Source organism: Pipistrellus hanaki, assembly GCF_964339955.1.
Source record: "Pipistrellus hanaki genome assembly, chromosome: 11".
Taxonomy (NCBI): domain Eukaryota; kingdom Metazoa; phylum Chordata; class Mammalia; order Chiroptera; family Vespertilionidae; genus Pipistrellus; species Pipistrellus hanaki.
In genome coordinates, this window is record NC_140513.1 from 5,368,739 (window position 1) to 5,390,577 (window position 21,839).

At 43.5% G+C, this 21,839-nt stretch overlaps 1 protein-coding gene across 11 annotated transcripts in view; it reads right to left on the bottom strand.

The window, feature by feature from the left end:
- The window catches only part of RALGPS1 (Ral GEF with PH domain and SH3 binding motif 1), a 241,292-nt gene that overhangs the window by 164,363 nt on the left and 55,090 nt on the right, over positions 1 to 21,839 (bottom strand). For all 11 annotated transcript variants that reach the window (XM_084898361.1, XM_084898365.1, XM_084898360.1 and 8 more), the window contains exons 2-4: positions 19,112 to 19,233; positions 15,597 to 15,704; positions 3,125 to 3,175 (exon numbers count right to left, since the gene is read on the bottom strand). In XM_084898361.1, the coding sequence (XP_084754487.1) occupies positions 3,125 to 3,175; positions 15,597 to 15,704; positions 19,112 to 19,168 (216 nt within the window). In that variant the 5' untranslated portion in view covers positions 19,169 to 19,233. The remainder of the gene's footprint in view (positions 1 to 3,124; positions 3,176 to 15,596; positions 15,705 to 19,111; positions 19,234 to 21,839) is intronic.

Genomic DNA, 21,839 nt, shown 5'->3' on the forward strand with positions numbered 1-21,839 from the left:
GTACACACCCACAGAGAAGCTATGACAAGGATGAGGAGGGAAGGAAGAATTGTGGAAAAATAACACCCCCTGCCTAATTACAATCTCATGATCTTTCCTTTCAAGAAATAAGTATTTCCTAGCACTTGTCCACCAAAAAGACCTAAAAGCAACAGCAACCTAATAGCAATGAATATCCTCTCACCCAGATTGTGGTTTCTAATATTACTCCCCACTAAAGACACCAGCACCCTGAGGAATGCCTGAATCTAGGTCTTCAGTGGGAACTGTACAATATCACGTTGGAACACCTCATGGTGCCACAGAGCAAGGAAGTTAACAAAAATGGAGGGATCACGTAGACATAGGAGGTGACGTGAAAGGGCTCCCATTGGCTAAAGACGGGACAACTCATGCATCAAAAAGCATAGTGACTGTCACTGATTGAAACGCAGATTCCCCACCCACTCCAACCCTATGGAATCAGGATCTCCAAGGGTGGGGCCTGCCATCTGTATTTTCACAGAGCTCCCCCACGGATTCTCGGGCGTGGCCAGGGTGGAGGCACCAGTCCAAGGTTCCTGATACTCTGGGAGTCCAGGTCACTCACAGTGCCCATCTTGTTCTCAGATGCTGGCCTCTGCTTCCTAGAAAGTCTTGCCTACAACAAACTTAACATTGTCCCCTATTCATGTTCTTCCAACTCTAAGGTGGTCCAGACACAATGTGGCAGCCACCTTCAAGGGGGGAAAAATCCCAGCTTTCAGTCTGCTAACAAAAATTAAAACAGTAAAAAAGCTGGACAGCTCCCAGGGCCTTGCTTTTAATCGTTGACAATGACAATGAGAAGCAAACCCTTCATTTTTAGCTAACATCTCATAGATCCAAAACATTCAAGTTTGGGGTTTCTCCAGATACCTCAAAGCAATTCGTTCTTAATTCCCACTCTACACCAGAAACTTATGCAAAACAGGGCCGACTGGGTTCTGGAACCTGACCCAGCGATTCAGATTCGGCGAGTCTGGACACCATGTTTCAGAGGCTGCCCAGGTGACTGATGTGCAGCCACAATTGAGAACCACAATTGAGAACCAAATGTTTTGCTTTCAAGATTTAGCTTCAAGCTAAATCTTGAAAGCAAAACATCTCCACCTTAATGTCTTGTCACAACTTGAAATCAGATATGCCCTGGATAAGGTACTTTCCAAACTGCAGCCCTAGCCAGTTTGGCTTAGTGGGTAGAGCGTCAACTTCTGGACTGAAGGGTCCTGGGTTCAATTCCAGTCACGGGCACATGCCTGGGTTGTAGGCTCAATCCCCAGGGGAGAGCGTGCAGGAGGCAGCCAATCAATGATTCTCTCTCATCAAGGATATTTCTCTCTCTCTCTCTTCTTCTCCCTTCCTCTCTGAAATCAATAAAAACATATTTACAAGCAAAACAAACAAACTGCAGTGCCCTGGGGAAAAGTCTCCCCCTGGTTGTGCCTCTGAAGAGCTCCCGGCCCTTCCCTCCTGCAACCAGCCAGAACAGCGACCCCAGCCTCCCGCACACGCAGTCTCAGAGTGCAGGGCTCACAGCAGCCCTGTTAGCTAAAAATGCTCAGTGCTCAAGACAGAAAACAAAGATCCAAATGTCTAAGACACTCCAGACCAAAGCAAGCAGAAACAGCTCCAGCTGAGAACTAAGGTGACCATTAAACAACTATTCCCCCAAAGGCTCCAAGAAGTAGCGAGTTGTCTCAGTTATATATATATTAATTAGAAAGAATAGATAACTCCTTATTAGAAAGAAAAAAAAGAAAACAGAAGAAGACTGGAAGTCAGCCAATTCAAAAAAAACAAACATAGCTCAGCTCCCCAAACCTAATGAACACAATGCGTGCGCACACGCACACACATAATTAATACAGATCATTGCCAGGTCTTCACTTAAATGCTGATCGCAGATAACATGCAAGTTTCCTCCTAATCTATAATACGTTAGATACCAGCTCCCAGGAGGCCTGGGTCTGTGGTCTGACTTTGGATTAAAATGCTGTTTTTCTCTGTCTTTACAGCTACCAGACTGTAAGAAGGGCACGTTAAGAGTGTTCTGGAATTCACAGAAGACACCTTTTGGTTGCAACAGACAACTTTTGACATATCTCTCCACCAATACTCCTCCTCTCTGAAATCTGCACCTCACTCACCAGGCTAGGTCCGCTCAGCTCAGCTGTGCTTGCAGGACTTGGCCCTGTACTCCTGACCTTGGTCACAGCACCCACACTAGACATGTGACTCAGCTGTGCTGGGCTGAGAGTTGCTGGTCTCAGTGTAGAAGATGCTTCAGGGGGGATCATGTAAACATGGGCCCTGTGGGGAGGCTGTGTTGGACCACATCAGCAGACAGGCGTAAAGGCAGAAGAGAGAAGCAGAGGGAAAAGCTGAGGCAAGAAGCAGAGTGGCCTGTGTCCTGGCTGGCTCTCCAGGCTGCCTAAACTCCATGCCCATTCTGTAAAAATGCCCCTCCTATCCTTGTAGTAAAGTCCTCTTCTGCCTATCACAGCCACTTTGGCATGCATTTCTATTAGTTGTTAACAAAAAAAAGAACCTTCCTAAAGTATCTATAAAGCCTCATTGTCAACTACTAAACATTTCCAGTAGTTTTTAAATAAACATTTTAAAGTCAACTTTTTTCTCTTTATTGACTATGCTGTTGCTACAAATGTACATTACAATTTAATGTAAACCGTGTTTTGCTGTAGCCACTGGTTTCAAAATCAGAAACAAAGCAACCACCAGAATTTGGGATCAACAAAACGCAAGCTCTCTGGAAAAACACTGCCCCACACCCGACCTGATGGTGCCCCTTTCCCACAGGAGGAGCCTGGGAAAAGCCATTAGTGGGCCAAGACCTGACTCAGGCATGGAGGCCGTGGGCACCAATGCTGCAGCCCGGCCAGAGGGGGCCAGACATGGTAACATTCTCTGGAGAACCCAAACACCTGTCTCAAAGAATGAGCACCATCGAGAATGCAAAGTTTCTGGATGCTCTTCAATGGGGCTTAGACCATTCACATGCATTTGGATACTTCAAGAGAGAAAGGGAGAAACTGGGTCGCTCTAACCGTGGCTGTTGGAAAGGTAGGAAGGACAAGGTACAGACCTCCGGCTGGATGGCTTTAAACACAGGGATGTCCATTAGTGTGATCTGGCTCTGCAACAGAAGAGAATGGGCGTTAGGAAACATAAAGTAACTGTCGTGTTCCTTTGAATCTATACAGAGTAATAGCACTCTTAAAGGTTATAATTTCCCCCTTGAATAAAAATCAAGACAGAGTAGAAAACAGACAAATTTTTAAAATGCCTTTCCCATCCCTTCCCTCGTCATAAATCTTGATCCACACCCTTCTTTCCTGAATGTGAGACAAACGTCCAACTTCAGCATTGGTAAGAGTAGTTTGGAGGTTGGGACTGAGAGGAAAGGGAACATTTTTTGGTTTGGGTATTTTTGTATAATTTCGGTTTATTTTTTTCAAGCATGAATTACTTTTGTAATTGTAAAAAGTTGACAGTATTAAAAGTTAGAATGCTCAACAGAGACACTATTACTCTAAATTTAAATTTAAAAAAAAAAACAACTATGGCTTATAGAAATTTCTTCTGAAGTCTAAGCCTTCTCAAAATCATATGGTAGAGTGATATTTGAGATGTCTCCACAGGCCAGTGTGGACCACAAGCTGTTTATTCCACGGCCCACAGTATATGAGATAACTACAGAATTTAAGGGCAAGCATTGGGAAACTTTTATAGTAATTTGCCTCGATGCTCTTATTATATTTTTAAGTATTAGTCTTCTGGAGCTTGGGAATGAAAAAAGTTGGTCCTTCACCACAACTAGCTTGAGAAGCACTAATGCTGTCAGCAAAGAAAACAGTCTGGTTAAAAGACTGTTCTCACTGAGCAGCAGGAAGGGAGGCATAGCTGCTGACCATGCTGCAGGCCAAGGCACAGCTGAGCCGGCTGCACTGACCTACCCATCTCCCTGAGTCACATGGGCTGCCAGGTGTCAGCCAACAGACACCTCTATGACAGCCCAGGGAGAGGAGAGCTGGCGGCCTTTGGATGCCTCCTAATGCAAGAGGACACCTGTCCACCAAACACAGGTCATCTGGGAGGACGTGATGCTGAGGAATAAACATGGGCTCAGGGCTCAGCGGGGCTTGGGAATGTGTCTGGATGCCACTGCTTAACAGCAATGTTCTGTTTGACACCTGACAATTCTCCCAATCTCAGATGCTACATCTAGAAAACAGGAACAATAATCCCTATCTCACAGATCTCTGTGAAATTTTAAGACAAAAGATGCAGAATGCCTGGCACTTGACAGGTACTCTCTCTATATATATGTAGGGGGGGGGGGCGGGTAGAGAGAGGACATGGATGTGGGTGTGGGTGTGGGTGTATATATATATTTTTTACACACAGAGAGAACATTTCTGAGCAGGAGAGGGAAATAAGCAGGTAGCTTTGATGGAGAGCCTCTTTGTCCCCCAAAAGGCTAGTGCCCTCCATGTGCACAGAAACACTGTCACTGGTGGAAGCACAGCAGATGGATGGGAATGAAGCACTTGGAATCACCCTCCTCCACCTCTCGGTCTACCACCAGGGGCAAGGAGGCATGGACCCCAGCACGCGTGGATCTGGCCTTCCTAATCTGGGTGTCCAGTGACTACTAAGCCCTGGGGCCCATAGGCCTGTGTGTCTGGTCCAGGCAGGGCAAACAGACTGGCATCTCTCCTGCCAGACCCACGGAGATTGTTGGCCCAGTGCTCCTGCCATTGGATTAATTCTGCCATCCCAGGAACAGAAAGGCCTTGTGAAACCAGATTGGAGCTGAGAGCTCAGAGGGCCTTGGAAATCTCCCCCACAGTTCAAGTTAACTCCCTCTCCGGGACAAACGGCAGGATGTTTGCCATGTCATTTAGAAAAAGGACCAGAAGTCTGCTAATGTGAAAATGAGAACACTTCCTCTGCATCTTGCCATCAGTTCTAGGGTTTGCTACTGAGTTTCCATATGATTTATTAGAAGAATGACTTTACGTTTCATATATTTTTTTTGGATGGTCCAAGTTTTGAATATTCTGATTCCTGCTCTGGCTGTAAATCAGAAAATGTGTCCAAGTGTTTTATTCTAAACAAACCAGGTCAACAGAGATCACCAGACTTAGAATAGACTGTCTGGTCCCAAAGACACAATCTGAGGGTTTTCAGGAGAATCTCTCCCGTTTTTATCCTCTCAACTCCAGCCAAAAAAGATGTGTCCAGAGCAAGAGTATATCGATACATAGGTAAAGTCACCCAATTATGTATTTTATGTCATTTTACTCCAAGGACAACACCTGTGGAAAAGATTGCTGGTAAGCAGCCCTTTCCCGGAAGTTTAAGCACCTAGAGACAGGCAGTTTTACCAAAAAGGGAGGGTGTGAGTTAAGGGTGGGAGCTCTCCGCCTTGCATATGGAGGGGCCCTGGCTTCCTGGAGAGAAAGGGCATCTCCGCCAAAGAAACACAAGACAATGAGACTCAGTTCCAAGCAGCAAACCCGAGGAAGTGAGGACATTCTCATCCTGGACCGGTGAGAACACTCCTGAACAGGCATCCTAATGGCTTCTCCTTATTTTGGGGAATAAAACCTCAACACAGGATTTCCAATTAAGCTAGTCACTTGGCAATGCCTTCTTTAATCCTAACCCCTTCTCCCATCTCCTCCTTCCTCCTCAAAATCCAGCCTTTTAGGGAAGTGGCCTATCTCCAAGTATCTCAAAACATTTCAGTAGATATGAATCCTTTATAATGTGGCCCTAAAGAAAAAGATGTTATGTGGATAAATGAAAGCTACCTAGCCAAAAAGAAAAGAAAAACAGGTTTTGCATATGTTAAATGTAGTGGCTGACTGAATCCTCTCTTCCCAACTGGACCCCTAATTTAAGATGCTCCACCCCCAAATAAAGGAACCCAAGAAAAGCCCTTGGCAATCAGTGGTCTGTTCATAGAAGATCTCTTTAATGTGCAGTTAGATTGCTCTCCGTGCCTAAGTAGGAGGGCTCACCGAACAAAAAGTAACCTGCTCCAAAGACACATTCCGGCTCCGCCTCCTAGAGCCCCAGGAAGCACACATCTGGCAGTGTTAGAACTGGAGTCAAGGAAATGCAAATTAAACAGGAAGATGCCATTTGTCATCCACCAGTGCCCTCGGGACTGATGGACTATGAGCTACTCTGTTTGTTCTTTCTGGAAAGTAATCTGGCAGTAACTCATTAAAGACGTTTTTAACCTTTTTTAAAATGTCAAGCTTACAAAAAAGTTGCCAGAATAATATGAACTCTATAACCTTTCACCTAGCTTAACTAATTATTAACATGTTGCCTCATTTGCTTCATCTCTATGTGTGTAATTACACATGAACATTTTTCTGAACCATTTGGGAGTAAAATGCAAATACTATGACTTTTCACCCCTAAACCCTTCAGTGTGTTGTTTCCCAAGAACAAGATGACCCTCTTACATGTTAAACTTGCTACATTCAGGAAATTTATCATTAGTACAACATTATCTAATATACAGTCCACATTCAAAATTCACTCTTTATCTCAATACTGTTTCTGTTTGTTATAGGAATTTTGTCTTGGTCCAGGATCATTCATTGCATTTAGATATTATCTCCTAAAAGGAGAAACAAGCATGCTGTTGACATGAATCCGTATACCTACACGAAAAAAAAAAAAAAAAAAAAAAAAAAAGCACTAGTATATAAGGAAATTTTATATAGAGACCTACATTAAGGTACAGATATAAATATAGATGTTTATTGCACCATTATTTTTAGTAGCAAAAATATGGAAACAGTCTAAAAGACCACCAAAAGGGACTTGTTGGGGGGAAAAAAAACATGGTATATTCAAACTCCAGAATATCATGTAGCTATTAAAATTAGAGAATTGGATCCATACATATTGACCTAGAAGGATGCCTATGATCAACTGATGATAAAGACAAGTCCCAGCAATGCTTTCTGCTATGCTTTCATCCACTGGGGAGCAAAAGGACTGAGACCTACTACCTATAGAGTGTCCTCAGTAAAAAATGAAGACCTTTTAAATAATTTAACCCTTTTTTTTTAAATAAAGTAACACACATTTACAGAAAACCACATTAAACAAATGCATGGTTTTATGACTTATTATAGATGAACAACCTATAATTACCACTCAGGTCAAGAAATAGCCACCCCAATCAATAGATGAATGTACAAAAAAAGTGATATATACAGACGATGGAATCTTATTCAGCCTTAGAAAGAAAGGAAATTCTGGCACCTGCCAGAAGATGGAAGAACCTCAAGGACATTATTCTAAGTGAAATAAGCCAGTCACAAAAAGACAAATATTATGTGATTCCACTTATATGAGGCCCCCAGAGTCATCAAATTTATAGAGACAGAAAGTAGAATGGTGTTGGGGGTAGCAGAGCATGGAGAGTTTTTTAATGGGTACAGAGTTCTTCTGCAAGATGAGTAATGAGTACAGTTCTAGAGATTGGTTGCACAATAATGTGAATGTACTTAACAATACTGACATATACACTTAAAAATAGTTACAATGGTAAATTTTACGTTACACATAGTTCAACACAATTTTTTAAAAAGTCACCTGAGAGCTCCTCCATGTGCCTTGTCTCAATTACAAGTCCCTCCCTACTGTCAAAAGCAACCACTATCTGGCATCTCTCCTGCCAGAGCCACAGAGAATGTTGGCCAAGCAGTCCTGACATTTAGATTAATTCTGCCATCCCAGGGAACAAAAAGGTCTTGTGAAAACAGATTTGAGCTGAGAGCTCAGAGGGCCTTGGAAATGTCTCCCACAGATCAAGTTAACTCTATCAGGGAGAACTGGCAGGATTTTTTTAAAATAATTTTATCACTCAAATATGTATATACCAAGGCATCATGGTGTCATTTTAAAACTTTGATACATATTTAATATATTTTTAGTGATTTTTAGAGAGAGAAGAAGGGAGAGGGACAGAGAGATAGAAATATCAATGAGAGAGGAGCATCACTGATCAGCTGCCTCTTGCACAGTCCCTACTGGGGATCGAGCCCACAACCCTGGCATGTGCCCTGACCTGGAATCAAACCAGTCACTTCTTGGTTTCTGGATCAAGGTTCAACCACTGAGCAACACTGGCAAGCTGATGCATATTTTTAAGTTCCTTTTAACCTATAGGTATTTTCTCTACCTCTTTGTTCCATACAATATATCTGTTGAAGAATCCAGGCCATTTGACCTACACAGTTCCCCACTCACACAGTGCAGGCCAACATATTCCTCTGTCTTTGGAATTTCCTGCAAGTGGCAGCACGAACTAGAGACTTGATCACACACAGGTTGGATGCCATGGCTCGAAGTGGTGCTGTGTGGTTTCATCAGGAGGCACATAATTACTCTCTGTGATGCTAGTGGCTGTTGATGTTCAGTGCTTAGATCTATTAATTCATTGGGGTCATGCAATGATGATATTCTAATTCTATCATTTCTCCCCCTTTATTTACTGAAATAATTTAATACAAAGAAATTTTCTCTCATCTACTATTTGGTTACCCAGTACAATTCAAAAGTAAAAGGCAGGACAAAGGTTGGGCACGGCCTGAGTGGCTCAGTGGTTGAGCATCGACCTATGAACCAGGAGGTCAGTTCGATTCCCAGTCAAGGCATATGCCTGGGTTGTGGGAAGATCCCCAGTTTTGGGGCATGCAGGAGGCAGCCAATCAATGATTCTCTCTCATCACTGATGTTTCTCTCTCTCTCTTTCCCTCTCCCTTCCTCTCTAAAATCAATTTTAAAATATTTTTTTAAAAGTCTGTGTTTTATCCTTATATTTCTCAGTTTCTAAGATAATAAATTGGCTGCCTATAATCATCCAAAGATGATCTGTTGCTTGATGGGTTTCAATCAATTGCAATTATTATCCTATTGAAGCTCAAATTGTCCCATCATTGGGCAGTGGGAGTTTCTCCTAGCTGGCTCCTGAGTCCTTTCGATATTACCCTAGTAGTGGCTGATAGCTTCCTCGCTGGTATTGGAAAGATATACCAGGCTTATCTTGAACATTTCCTGTCCCAGGCTTGGAATCAGCCAGTTATCCAGGAAGCCCTGGAGTCTTTCAGTGATAATATTTCAATACCACAATCTAGAATTCATACTGATATTTCAAATTCAAATTCAGAACACTTTTTCCCCTTAACTTACTTCTTCTGTACTACTTCCTTTCTTCCATATCTTCTGTATCTCTTTTCTCCCATATCAAAAATCCTGGTCCCAAGGACACAGGATATGTAGGATTACTGTATCCCATAATTACTCATTTACTTTATCCTATATTATACACACAATGGTCTCAGGAAAACAACACTTATGGTACCACTATCGGTATAATTACCGAGAACAGTTATGAAATTTTGTCTGTATTCTCTCCATTCTCCTCCATTTTTATACTTTATATTATAATGGTCACACTATGAACATTACGTGGGCATACAGCCATTATATACTAAACCCTCTCCCTCTTAATCCTCTTTTAGAATTAACACTACTGTAAGTATTTACTGCTCTCCACCAATCTTTAAAGCAATCTTTTTTTTTAAATCATCTTCATTGTTTGAGGCTTGTTCTCTAGTAGATTCCTCAGGAAGGGCTCACAGGAACAACATTCATGTTCATAATAGTTTATCGGTGTCCTTTATTTATTTATTTATTTTTAAGAATAGTGTATTGATTTTTTTTTTTTTTCTTTGAGAGGGAGAGAGAGAAACATCAATGTGAGAGTGCAACAGATTGGCTGCTTCCTGCACACCCCTTACCAAGAATTGAGCCATCAACAGGGGCATATGCCCTGACCAGGCATTGAACCGGCAACCTCCTGGTGCATAGGGTAATGCCCAATCAATCAGCCACACTGGCCTGGGCTATCGGTGTCTTTTATACTTGAAGGTTTTGCTGGATATAAAATCTTCGGCTCATATTTTTTTATTTCCTTGATTTATTTGTTATTCTATTTTCTTTTGGCAAAAAAGTGTTTCTGTCAAAAAGACTGATGGTAATCTAATCTTATTTTTCTTCTAAGCCATTTGCTGCTTTGTCTAGATGCCCAAAGGATTTTATTTTCCTTTAATATCCAGCTGTTTACCAAGAACATGTCTATGGTATTGACCATTCTGGGTTAACATTGTCAGCTTCATTGTGCTCCTTCAATATGTAATTTTGAATCTTTTTATTTTGTGAAAGTTTTCTGACATTGTTGTTTAAGTGTCTGTTCAGTTCTGTTGCCTTTTTATTCTCCCCTTTCAGGGATTTCTATTATCTATATGTTGGATCTTCTTTGCCTATCATCAATGTTAGTCACTTTTTCTCAGTCTTATTATCTCTTTCTTCATTTATTTTTATCTTAAAATTTCTCCTGCCTTAAGGCATTCTCTTGGGTTTACCTATTCTTGTGTTTCTTCTATTTCAATTTTCATCTCCAAAATCATTTTTTAATTTTCACTTCTTTCCTAAGTTCTGTCACCTCATTCGTGAATTTTTTCTATTTCAGATTTATAGTTTAAGGCTTACTGCATGATCTTAAGGTCGCTTAGCTCCTTTGAAAATAGAGAATTACAGTTTTCATCTGCTTTGTTGCACTTCTTTCTGGCATTCTTTCATTATCTATAAGAACTCTCTCCTTACTCTTTTTTTTTTTTCTTATAATAACTGAAAGATTTGACAGCCATCATTTCCTGATGCTTATTTTTATGTACAATTAGTTTCCCTGAACTTTTAAGAGGGAGACATGGTTCAGGATAGCCTTCTAATTTCACATAGCTCTCCTTTTAGTTGCTTTCATGTAGTGCTCAAAAAAATGTTGGTTTTTGAGATTTCACACACACACACACACACACACACACACACACACCTTTATTTATTTATTTTATTTCTTTTCCCTTAACCATAACTTCCCCTATCCTGATTATTTTGACTCTGCTCCCATACTAAATTTCTCTTTGGCAGTGAGAAGTAAGCCCTGGAAGTGAGCCTTGCTGGGTTGGTTTCAATAGATTATAGGGTCCAGTCCACAGACCTCTTCCATCCATCCATTATTTGAGTGCACAAAATCCTTCTCAATTTCAGTTGCTGTCCTCACATTAACCTGCCAAAATTTCCAGTGGATTCCTATTGAAAATTTTGGGGTTCTCCTCTTCTCAAGCCTGCCAAATGCCCCAATGTTTACTTCTGCTTTCTCCTGCTCAGATGTTGATACTCTGCAGGTCTTGGTGATGGTGTATCCCCAGCCACTTGTGTTTTGGGATTGATAGAGATAATTTGTCACCTATGTTTATTATAAATAATGTTAATGGGTTTCCGAGTTTGCTATGTGGGGATTCAGAAAGAATTAAAAACTATGTTATTGTTATCACCATCTTCCAAAATCACTTAAGTGATTTTAATGGACTTTTGCATCTTGTTCTTTTCTTTCTTTCATACTAGACAGAAAACTAAAATACCGGGTGGTCTGGTTCAATTCCAACACCTGGCAACTCCAATGCTTCCCCAGAGACCAAAAACTCCAGGGGACCTGGCTTCACATCTAAGTTAAGAACACACTGGCTCTGGCAGGGGCAGCAAAGCTTTAGAACTGCACCCTCAGAGCACCCACCACCCTCCCTCAGCCTCCCAGCCTCAGGAAATTAACCAGGGGAAGGCCCAGCAACACTCTAGGGCTGAAACTAGAAAATCAGGTCCGAATCTCACCAAGGAGTTCTGCTGGGCAATGTTATTCTAGGTGTAGCCTAATTCTTTGCCATTCCTCACAGTGAACAACAATAAATGGATTTTAAACCTCATTATTGCTTCATTCCTTTCATGTAGCTAAAAAATTCAAAAGGGAGAGATTTGAAGATGGTGGTGTAGGTAAACAACTATACTTGCTGCCTCCCACAACCACATCAAATTACAACTAAAATGTAGGACCACCATCATCCAGAATCGCTGGAAGGCTGGCTGAATGGAAGTCCTATAACTAGAGAAGTAAAGAAGAAAGCACACTGAGACTGATAGGAGGCACGGAGGTGCAGAACGGACTGGTCCACATGTGCCACTTTTTTAATCAAAAGGGAGATCATCTCTGTGGAGGCCACTGGGAGGAGCAAGGGGTCCCAGCCCCACACCCTTTCCCAGGATCCCAGAACTGGAAAAAGAAGTCCCTATGGGCAGTAAGAACTACAGAACTATGGGCTGTAAAAACCAATGTGGATTGGGGCTCAGTGATGCAGAGGCTGCTGGAGACCCAGCTATTCCTCTTAAAAGGCCAGCACCATGAATTGAACTTACAAGGTCCTGATTCCTCTGAGCTCCAGCCCCAGGGTGAAGCTCTGGGGAACACATACACATAAAAGGAAGAACTGGATTGTCTGGCATCAATGCAGGAACTCAGGGGTGGTTTTCTCCCAGACGGAGGTCCCCACAGGGATCATTGTTCACAGGGCTGACTGGCAGCTATTTTGGTTTGCTCTGCCCTGGTGATTCCCTAAGACCCTGCCTCATACAATTTATAACCCCACCAAGCTGTGTGCAACAGTTTTTGCATATAAATGGCCTGTCCTTAATCAGGCTAAAATCTCTCAAACAAGCTGCAGCTGGGTCAGGAAGCCCTAAACCTATCAATAAAAGGCCCAAGACCCAGCACCAGCACCAGCCTGCCTTGCTTCATATCTGGGCCTCATCTGGGCACTTCCAAACCCGATACAAACAGGAAGAATCTGCAGATTTCTCTGTAGCTCTTGCTGGGTGGCGCCAGGCAGTAATTGATTTTGCACCTCCCTGGAGACCCAATAGCCAGTGTACCCAGTGGTCAGTGTCAGACCATACTAGATTATAACTCTGCACATTCATAAGTGACACACTCAAGGGGCAGACTCATGAGCACCAAAGCTCCACTGAAGCAAGTCCTGCTCCATAGGGGTGTCTCCTGCATAGCAGCTCTCCCATTATAGTTGCAGCTGGTCCTCACAGCCAAGTGGCCTGGAGGTCAATTCCTCCCAGGGACACCAACAGCAATCAAGTCTCAACTACAACAAGACTGTGCTCACAGCCCACAAAGGGGTGCATCTAGAGCTCCCAGCTCAGGTGTGGGGAGGCTGAACCGCTGGGTTCTATAGGATATCTACTACACAAGGCCATTCTATCAACTCAAGGAGACATAGCAGTTCTACTCAATACATAGAAACAAACACAGGGAAGCAGCCAAAATGCAGAGTCAAAGAAACATAAGACAAATGAAAGAAATGGAAAAAAGCAAACTATTGGATATAGAGTTCAAAACCACAGTTATAAAGAATCTTCTATAAACCTCCCAAAAAATGGAAAAGAATCAGTCAGAAATTAAGCATACACTGACTGAAATAAAGAATAATATACAGGGATTCAACAGTAGAGTACAGGATTCTGAGAATCAAATCAACAATTTGAAATAAGAGGAAGCAAAAAACACCCAACTAGAAGAACAAAAAGAAAAAAGAATCCAGAAATATGAAAATAGTGTAAGGAGCCTCTGGGACAACTTCAAGTGTACCAACATTCGCATTATGGGGATGCCAAAAAGAAGAGAGAGAGCAAGATATTAAAAACTTATTTGAAGAATGACAGAAAATTTCCTCTCCTTAGTGAAAGAAATAGACTTACAAGTCCAGGAAGCACAGAGAAAACCTAAACAAGAGGAACCCAAAGAGGCCCACACCGAGAACATCATAATTAAAATGCCAAGGGCTAAAGACAAAAAGAGACTCTTAAAAGCAGCAAGAGAAAGGCAGATAGTTACCTACAAGGGAGCACCCAGAAGACTGTCAGCTGATTTCTCAATAGAAACTGTGCAGGCCAGAAGGGAGTGACAAGAAATATTCAAAGTGATGAATAGTAAGGACCTACAACCAAGATTACCCAGTAGAGCTCTCATTTAGAAGATTTAGAGTTTAAAAAAAAAAGAAAGCTAAAGGAGTACATCACCACCAAACCAGTATTATATGAAATGTTGAAGGGTATCTATATCTATATCTATATCTATATCTATATCTATATCTATAACTAAAAGCCTAAGTGGCTGTTGCAATTGAACAACCAAAATGACAAATCAGCTCAACACAGGAGCTGCCGCCTGGTGGTCAGCACACTTACACAGCCAACCTCCCATGGCTCCCCCTACCCCCTGCTGGCCGGCTCTGATAGGCCCCAATTGGGGGACCAGCTGGCCAACCTCCCAGGGTCCCTCCCCCTGGCTGGCCAACCCCCCAATAGGCCTCAACTGCCAGCCAGGCCAAGGGACCCCTCCCATGCACAAATTCGTGCACCAGGCCTCTAGTTGTTGAATAAAAAGAAGAGGTAAAAATATGAACAATAAAATGGCAACAAATAGCCGGAACCGGTTTGGCTCAGTGGATAGAGCGTCGGCCTGCGGACTGAAAGGTCCCAGGTTCGATTCCGGTCAAGAGCATGTACATTGGCTGCGGGCACATCCCCAGTAGTGGGTGTGCAAGAGGCAGCTGATTGATGTTTCTCTCTCATCGATGTTTCTAACTCTCTATCCCTCTCTCTTCCTCTCTGTAAAAAAAAAAAAATCAATAAAAATAAAAAAATATATATATTAAAAAAAAAGATGGCAACAAATACATATCTAACAACAATCAAATTTAAAAATCAAAGTAAACGAGCAAGAAATAAATGTACAAAATAAACTAGTGAATTAAACAGAATCAGAGACATGGAAACATGGAACAGATTGATGAATCTGAAAGGGAAGGGAGAAGGGAGTGTGGGAAGAGATTATCCAAAAATCTTACCTATGGACAAGATAGTACAGTGGTAAAGGCTTGGGATGGGGCAAGAACCAGGTGTAACGGGGGAGGGAGGGAAAAGGGGGACATCTATAATATTTTCAACAATGAAGATTTTAAAGATAAATAAGTTGTGAAGTAACAAAAAGCACAGAGAGTACAATGCCCAGCACAAGTATTGGCCATTCCTAGTGTCCTGTGTACCTGAGACACAAGGCTAGCACCTGTGCCCAGAAACACCACAGTTAGTCTGCGTATGTGTATGCTGACCTTTTCCCTCATTATTCCTGTTTTCCCTCTGGCCTCTGAGACTTCCCACAGGCCCCTTTGAGCAGTGGCCAGCACAGAGGATAGGTGATACCCAGGCAAAAACCAGTGCTGACCTGCTACTAGAAACAAGTGTGCCCTGTCCACGCCTACTTCTCCAGCAGTGAGGGTCTGAATTGTGCCATGTGCGCTGAAAAATTCCACAGGAATTGCATTTTTCACTCTCTCTTCTTGAAAGTTCCCCTCCTTTTCCTGTATTGTGAATGCGTCCCAAGGTAGTTCGTTTCTATATTGAAGGCACCCTGTCTAATGCTGTGTGATATTTCATAAAGAATATTATATTCAACAATCCTCTATTGTTTGGGCATATGGTTTTCTCTAACTAGAGCAAACAGCCCTTAACAGTGACCCCTTCTAGCACCCAACACACCCGTCAGCTTTGTTACTTACAGCAAACTCCTCAGGAGTCACTTTCAAGACGTCGAAGACAACGGCATCGTAGCTCTTGCTGGCATAGTCGCAGCTCTGGCCCTCCAGAGAGTCTGAGCTGCTGCTGCCCTGTGAGGACCAGAAGAGACGTGCCACCTGAGCAGTCTGGCTGACTTGAGTCACTGCCTACCACACCTCAGAACTGAGGAGGCAAAGAGTGACAGACTGCATGGTGATAAAAGCTTGTATTGTTTAGTGCTTTACTCTGCTCTAGGCACGGTGCTAAGCACTTCATATGCATCATGTTAACATCTCTGAGTACACACTATTACTATTCCCATTTTACAGCTAAGGAAGTAGAGGCAATGTTACTTCCCCAAGGTAGCTCAGCTAGGAAAGTGAAGAGCCAGAAAGAGAACCTGGTTGTGAATCTACCGGATCCCAGATCACTGTACCCCACCAGCTATGTGGCGGTGGGGTAAAAAATACAGCCCAATCTTCCTTCAGAGGGAACCGGCCTTCCCATCTTAGGAAGCCTGAGGAGATCACCTATTTCGTTATATCTTTCAAACATTACCAGGTTTTACCTTTTTGTTTATTTTTTCTACTTGAGTTCATTGCAGGAAATTGTTACACAAAATGCTAAATCGGCTCTTAAGGCTTATTTCATGCATGGGCCACTTGGAATTCAAGCCTGTGAGCTGATGAGGTGAGAGGTAACCGACTGGCATTGGAGACAGGCGTGAAAGTTATATTTAGTAGAGTCCCTTGTTTGGAAGAACACTGTGAGTCCTGCAAGTAAAGTGTCTCCATAAAAAGGCGAGTTGAAACTCCCCAATTGTGGCCGGTTTCATGAAAAACCCAATGCTACAGGGATCCCAGAATGCTGAGCATACCTTCTCCTCAATTTTATTTCATTTCATCAAATCCCACTTTAGGGAACCAATCACGCTTACCACCCAAAAACTGTGCCCTGTTCATAAATGGTTTTATTCCTCTCAATCCACGAAGAGGGATTTTGTGGTTTCCATTAACCTCAGCATCTTGGACTGGGATTTAGAGAATATGCTTTTATTAATTCCTCTTTATTTCACTCTTTCCAAAATGGCTATATCTGGAAAAACTTTGCAATCTTACTGGAAACTAGAGTCTTTTTAGGCCAGTAAGGGAAACCAATAGTCAATAACTGAAAATGTGAGGTTAAAAGGAGAAGCAGAAACTAAAGCTGTAGATTTCAATAGGCCTGTGTCATTTAAAGGCTTTACAAATGAGTCTGCTACCCCAAACCCTAAGATGATCTTAAGAAGCAGGGTCCCGTGGTGGTTAAAAGGCCAGCTCCACACCAGCTGCTGCCCAACCTCAGGTGAGTGCCTTCACCTTACCAAGTCCCAGGCTCAATTTATTGAGCACTTCAATTATATATGTATTCATTCATTCATTCAACAAATGTTTTTGAGTATTTGCCATGTTCTGGATATGCACACATGGACCTGTAAACACATCTGTAAATGGCACTGTTAGAACCTACTGCCCAGAGCTGCAGTGGATTATAGAAAATGAAGCTCACAGAGCAACTGGCAGAATCCTCTCCCCTTGCCCCCTAGAGATGCTGGTTCTAGGGCTCTAGGGGTCTGGGTGGGCTCAGGGATAGCTAATTTAAAAGTTATGCAGAAACCAGTTTGGCTCAGTGGTAGAGCGTTGGTCTGCGGACTGAAAGGTCCCAGGATCAATTCCGGTCAAGGGCATGTACGTTGGTTGCGGGCACATCCCCGGTTGGAGGTGTGCAGGAGGCAGCTGGTCGATGTTTCTCTCTCATCGACGTTTCTAGCTATCTCTCTCCCTTCCTCTCTGTAAAAAATCAATAAAATATTTTTTTTTAAAGTTATATGGGTAATGGGACAGTATCCCCTGAGGAAAACCTGTGTTACACTTTTGAAAAGTAATGAAGACTAACCGTCAATGCCCCTGGACCTGGCCATCTATTCTGCCCTTAGCCCTGTACACTCCTGAGTAGAGGGGGACCCGAGCATCACTGCATGCCACACCCATCTTCCCGGAAGTGGCACTGCAGGTGACAGGACAGGCTTTCTTCAGGACAGGTGGTGTCATCACAGTCAGAAGCACACCAGGGTGGGTTCCATAGGCTTGGCTTTAAATCCCACCCACCACTGACCAGCTATGCGACTGAAAGCCAGTTTATACACTTCTCCCTGCCTTAGTTCCCTCATCTATAAATTAGGGGTAAAACAACAGTCCACACCTCATGGGGCTTTGTGAGGACTAAGTCAGATAATCTCTGTGAAGATGCAAAAAATGAGCCTGGTATATAGTAAGAATAATCATGGGTGTGGATATGAGTAAACATGTTATTCAGTCACCAAAATTTATTGAGCACTTCAATTATATATGTATTCATTCATTCATTCAACAAATGTTTTTGAGTATTTGCCATGTTCTGGATATGCACACATGGACCTGTAAACACACACGTTGTGTGCATATACACAGTATAGATGTATGCATGTGTGAGCACGAATGTGTAAATACAGGGAGAAGAAAGAATTTTTCTATAGATAAGGTGTAAATTGTAAATAGAAACAGAATTCTGATTCCTCTAGTTGCCAAACAGTCCATTCCTGGGCTTCGGGTTTTATAACTTTCCTGTAATGCCCATTGCACCGGCCCCAAACACGTGCTCAAACAAGGGTCCTTGTTTAATCAAAAATTGCCCCAAATACATTCATTGGTGGTGCTGGCAGTGATGATGCAGTAACGTTACTTAAACCTATATTGGAGCCATCAAAAATTTTAAAAGGCACCCACAAGTCTGCTTTTCAGAACCAGAGAACAAAATAGGAAAACTTTCTAAAGATTTATAAGAAATGAGCTAGTTCCTGTGAATTTCTAGTTGATTACATAGGATCGTTTCAAAAGCCCAGCTCCACTCTAAGGGCCCTGTGAGCTCAGGACACTGAGCGCGGCCACTGTGTTACAGGACCAGGTGTTACGCACTGGATGTGGTGCCATCCCCAGGCCACGGATGACACCCACTCCCCTGCGTGCCTGCTACATTACTGAACTTGGAAAGAAAAGTCCCAGCCCCCTGGGAAAGGCCCAGCCCAGGACACTCTCAGACCACCAGTCCTCACAGCCATTTCCTCCTGAGGAAGGTAAATAAGAGCACAGGCCAGTTGGAATCAGTTCTGTCTGACTTCATTCCGGAATGTGTGACTTATTTATAATCAGCGGCGGCTTTTCTGGGGAAAGGTCTGATCTCTTCGTGCACCAACATGGAATGTGGCACTTGCTAACACTGGACCGAGCAGCTATTTGTTTTTCTTTGAAGAGAAAGACTTCAGAAAACATACTGGTCCTCAGGACTGACTGCCTCCCAAATCTCACGCCCGGCATGGCCAGGGCCTCGGGAGTGCTAAGAATGGTGGTATTCATGGAGCCCTGCAGCTTCGCTGCTCATGACTCAGCGGGAGCCTGGCAGCTCTGCTGCCCCCGCCGTCAGATCCTCGCAGTCTCCGTACCTGTGGAGTGGCGGAGGTGACCAACACGCTAGCCATCAGACCATTCCTCTTGTACATAGTCTCCAGGCCACAGGGAGCTTCAGGGCAGCCTCTGTCGGTGACATAACCCGTCTGGAGAAGTCCTGCAAGGCAAAGGAGCTCATAAAAACCAGCCCTCAAAGACAGCTAGACCCCACCCCTGGGGAAAGGGGGTGACAAGATTTGAGCAGGTGACCCCAGAGACCTTTAAAGAAAGATTATAAGCTGGTGGCCTTTGGGCTAAATGTGGCCCACAGATGTACTTTGTTGGGCTTGCACACGTTTTAATATTTTTTAAATTAATCACCCATGTTTAAAACTTGAAAGGTTTCATGCAGGATCCTGGATTTCTGACATTTCTTGAAATAAGGAATACCTGGCAGTACCAGGCCCACATTCCCGCCCACCTGGCCCTTGCAGGCACTAGAGTTTGTGATCTTAAAGTGGAGACAGGTGAAGAAGACAAATGGATTCTGCTGTGTCTGCCTGTGCACCAGACCATGTCAGCAGCAATAATGTGGAGAGCAGCTAATATTGCACAGCACTCGCCTGGTGCCATGCGTTTTACACACCGCAGCTCACCTAACCCTCACTGCAGTCCTTGGGGAGGCCCTACCATTACACCCACAGGGCACAGAGGAATCAGAAGCAGGGAGCTAACGTGACTCACGCTTTGGTGCCTCAGCTCATGCTGTCCCCATCCCATCAGCATTCAAGATCCTACTCAGCTGTCATTTCGTCTGGTTATCATGCCTGGACCACCCAGAGCAACATCAGTTGCTTTATACCAATGTGTGTGTACACAATTCTAGCACAGCATTTATCACATCATCAAACATTTCAGAACCGTAGCCACACCAGTTTTTTTGCAGAAAAGTGGTGAGGAGAGTGGGGAGATTGTAATGGGAGGAGGGAAGGAGAAGGCAAAGGTTCCAGCTGGAAGCCAACTGCAATTTCCCAGGCACAGATGAGGAGGGTCCTCTGAGCTAAGTTTGCAGCAGTGAAGTCAGAGGGAAGGAGACCGGCCAAAAGGCAGTCAGGGCAGAATTCAATAGAAATTGATGAGGGCGGGAGGGAGCACAAGCTGAGGATGAATGGTTTCTGGCTGGAGGTACCAGAAGGATGATGGTGAAGGGACAGAGGTGCGGGAAAAGATGATGAATTTAATTTGTGACACGCTGGGTCTGTGGTGCCAAGGACATAATCAGTCCTGGTAAGCAAGATCAAGCCCAAAGGTCACTGGGAAAGATGGAAAACAAGGAGGTACAAGTCTGGTCTTGAACTGTCTGTGTACCCACTATGCTTCCGGCAGCCTGAGCTAGAAAGACAGGGCTTGTTTCCGATCTCACTCCTGCATGTCTCGCCACTGACGAAAACAGACTAATTTATGGGCAACAATTCTCAGACAAGTGATATTTCACATGGAAGAAGAAAACAGAACCAAACAGAATGGAAGGTCCTTTCCAGGGCCCAGAGAAACCTCCACCCACTCACCTTCAGTCCCTGAGGCCTGGCCAAGCTCCAACTCCTGGTCAGGAACCAGACTCCCAACACGGAGGTAAGCCGGCTCAGCCCTTCCCTAAGCACCCTTTCCCAACCCCATGGGCTGGCCCCTAACGATGGGAGCCAAGCCTCCCAGGCCAGACTGAACCACAGTGGCCACCTCGTTCTCCTGAGAGCTTGGAACCCCGAGATGCCAATCTCTGCTGGTTAACCAAACAGAGGGGCTGTACCCTCGGGAGCAGATGTTGGCCAAATCCTGCCGGGTGCAGGGTCAGTCGGTCAAAAGGAGAGGCACAGAGAAAAGCTTGAGACAGCGGTGTCTAGAAGGTGGGGGAGAGCACTGGGCCTGGTTCCCACCGCTTTGTAACAAATGCCTTTTTTTCAGCGTCAGATAGATTTCCAAAGACCTTGGCAAAGGCTATTTCCTAAACACCAAGGTCACACAGGGGCCCATGTGAATGGGGGAAGATACATGCCACCATCCATCTATCCATCCACTCACTGAGCTCATGTGTCACACAGGCACACTAGTGCTAGGAGTTCCTGACCGTTGTGTGCCTTGGACCCTTTTGGCTGTCTGGTGGAGCCTCAAGGCCCTTTCTCACAGAAATATTTTTAATTGTGTAAAATAAAATTATACAGGAAACCGATCACACAGGATTTCCCAGGAAACCAACTATATAAAAATACAGTCATTAAATTATTTTTAAAACAATTGCAATGTAGTAAGGGAATAAATTTTAATTATTTATGTATGTATGTATGTATGTATGTATTATGGATTAAATAACAAAATCTATTGGTGGATCTGGAAATTACCATAATTTCAAAGCAGTACGAGCACAGGTGTTCTAAGATACCCACAGCTAATATGTGATAGAAAAATATCTGTGAATTTTATTGGTGACCAAGTCCCAGAATCTATCAATATTACTGTGATGCATTGTCTATGTTAGTAACTGAGAGAAGTTTGTGAAAATAAAGATACCATTTTCCCCATTCAAATTCAGAGATGCCTGGTCGAGAACCGCTGTTCCAGGCTCTGAGACCATGAAGTGAACAGTCCCTGCTCCCATAGATTTCATATTCCAGGGTGGGAGCCAGAAAATACCATGAAGAAGATAATCTATGCTAAAAAAAAGGGTAATATGCTAATAGTCAGGATGCCCTCATGTGTAACAACCGAATAGCAGGAGGCGCAGGTGGG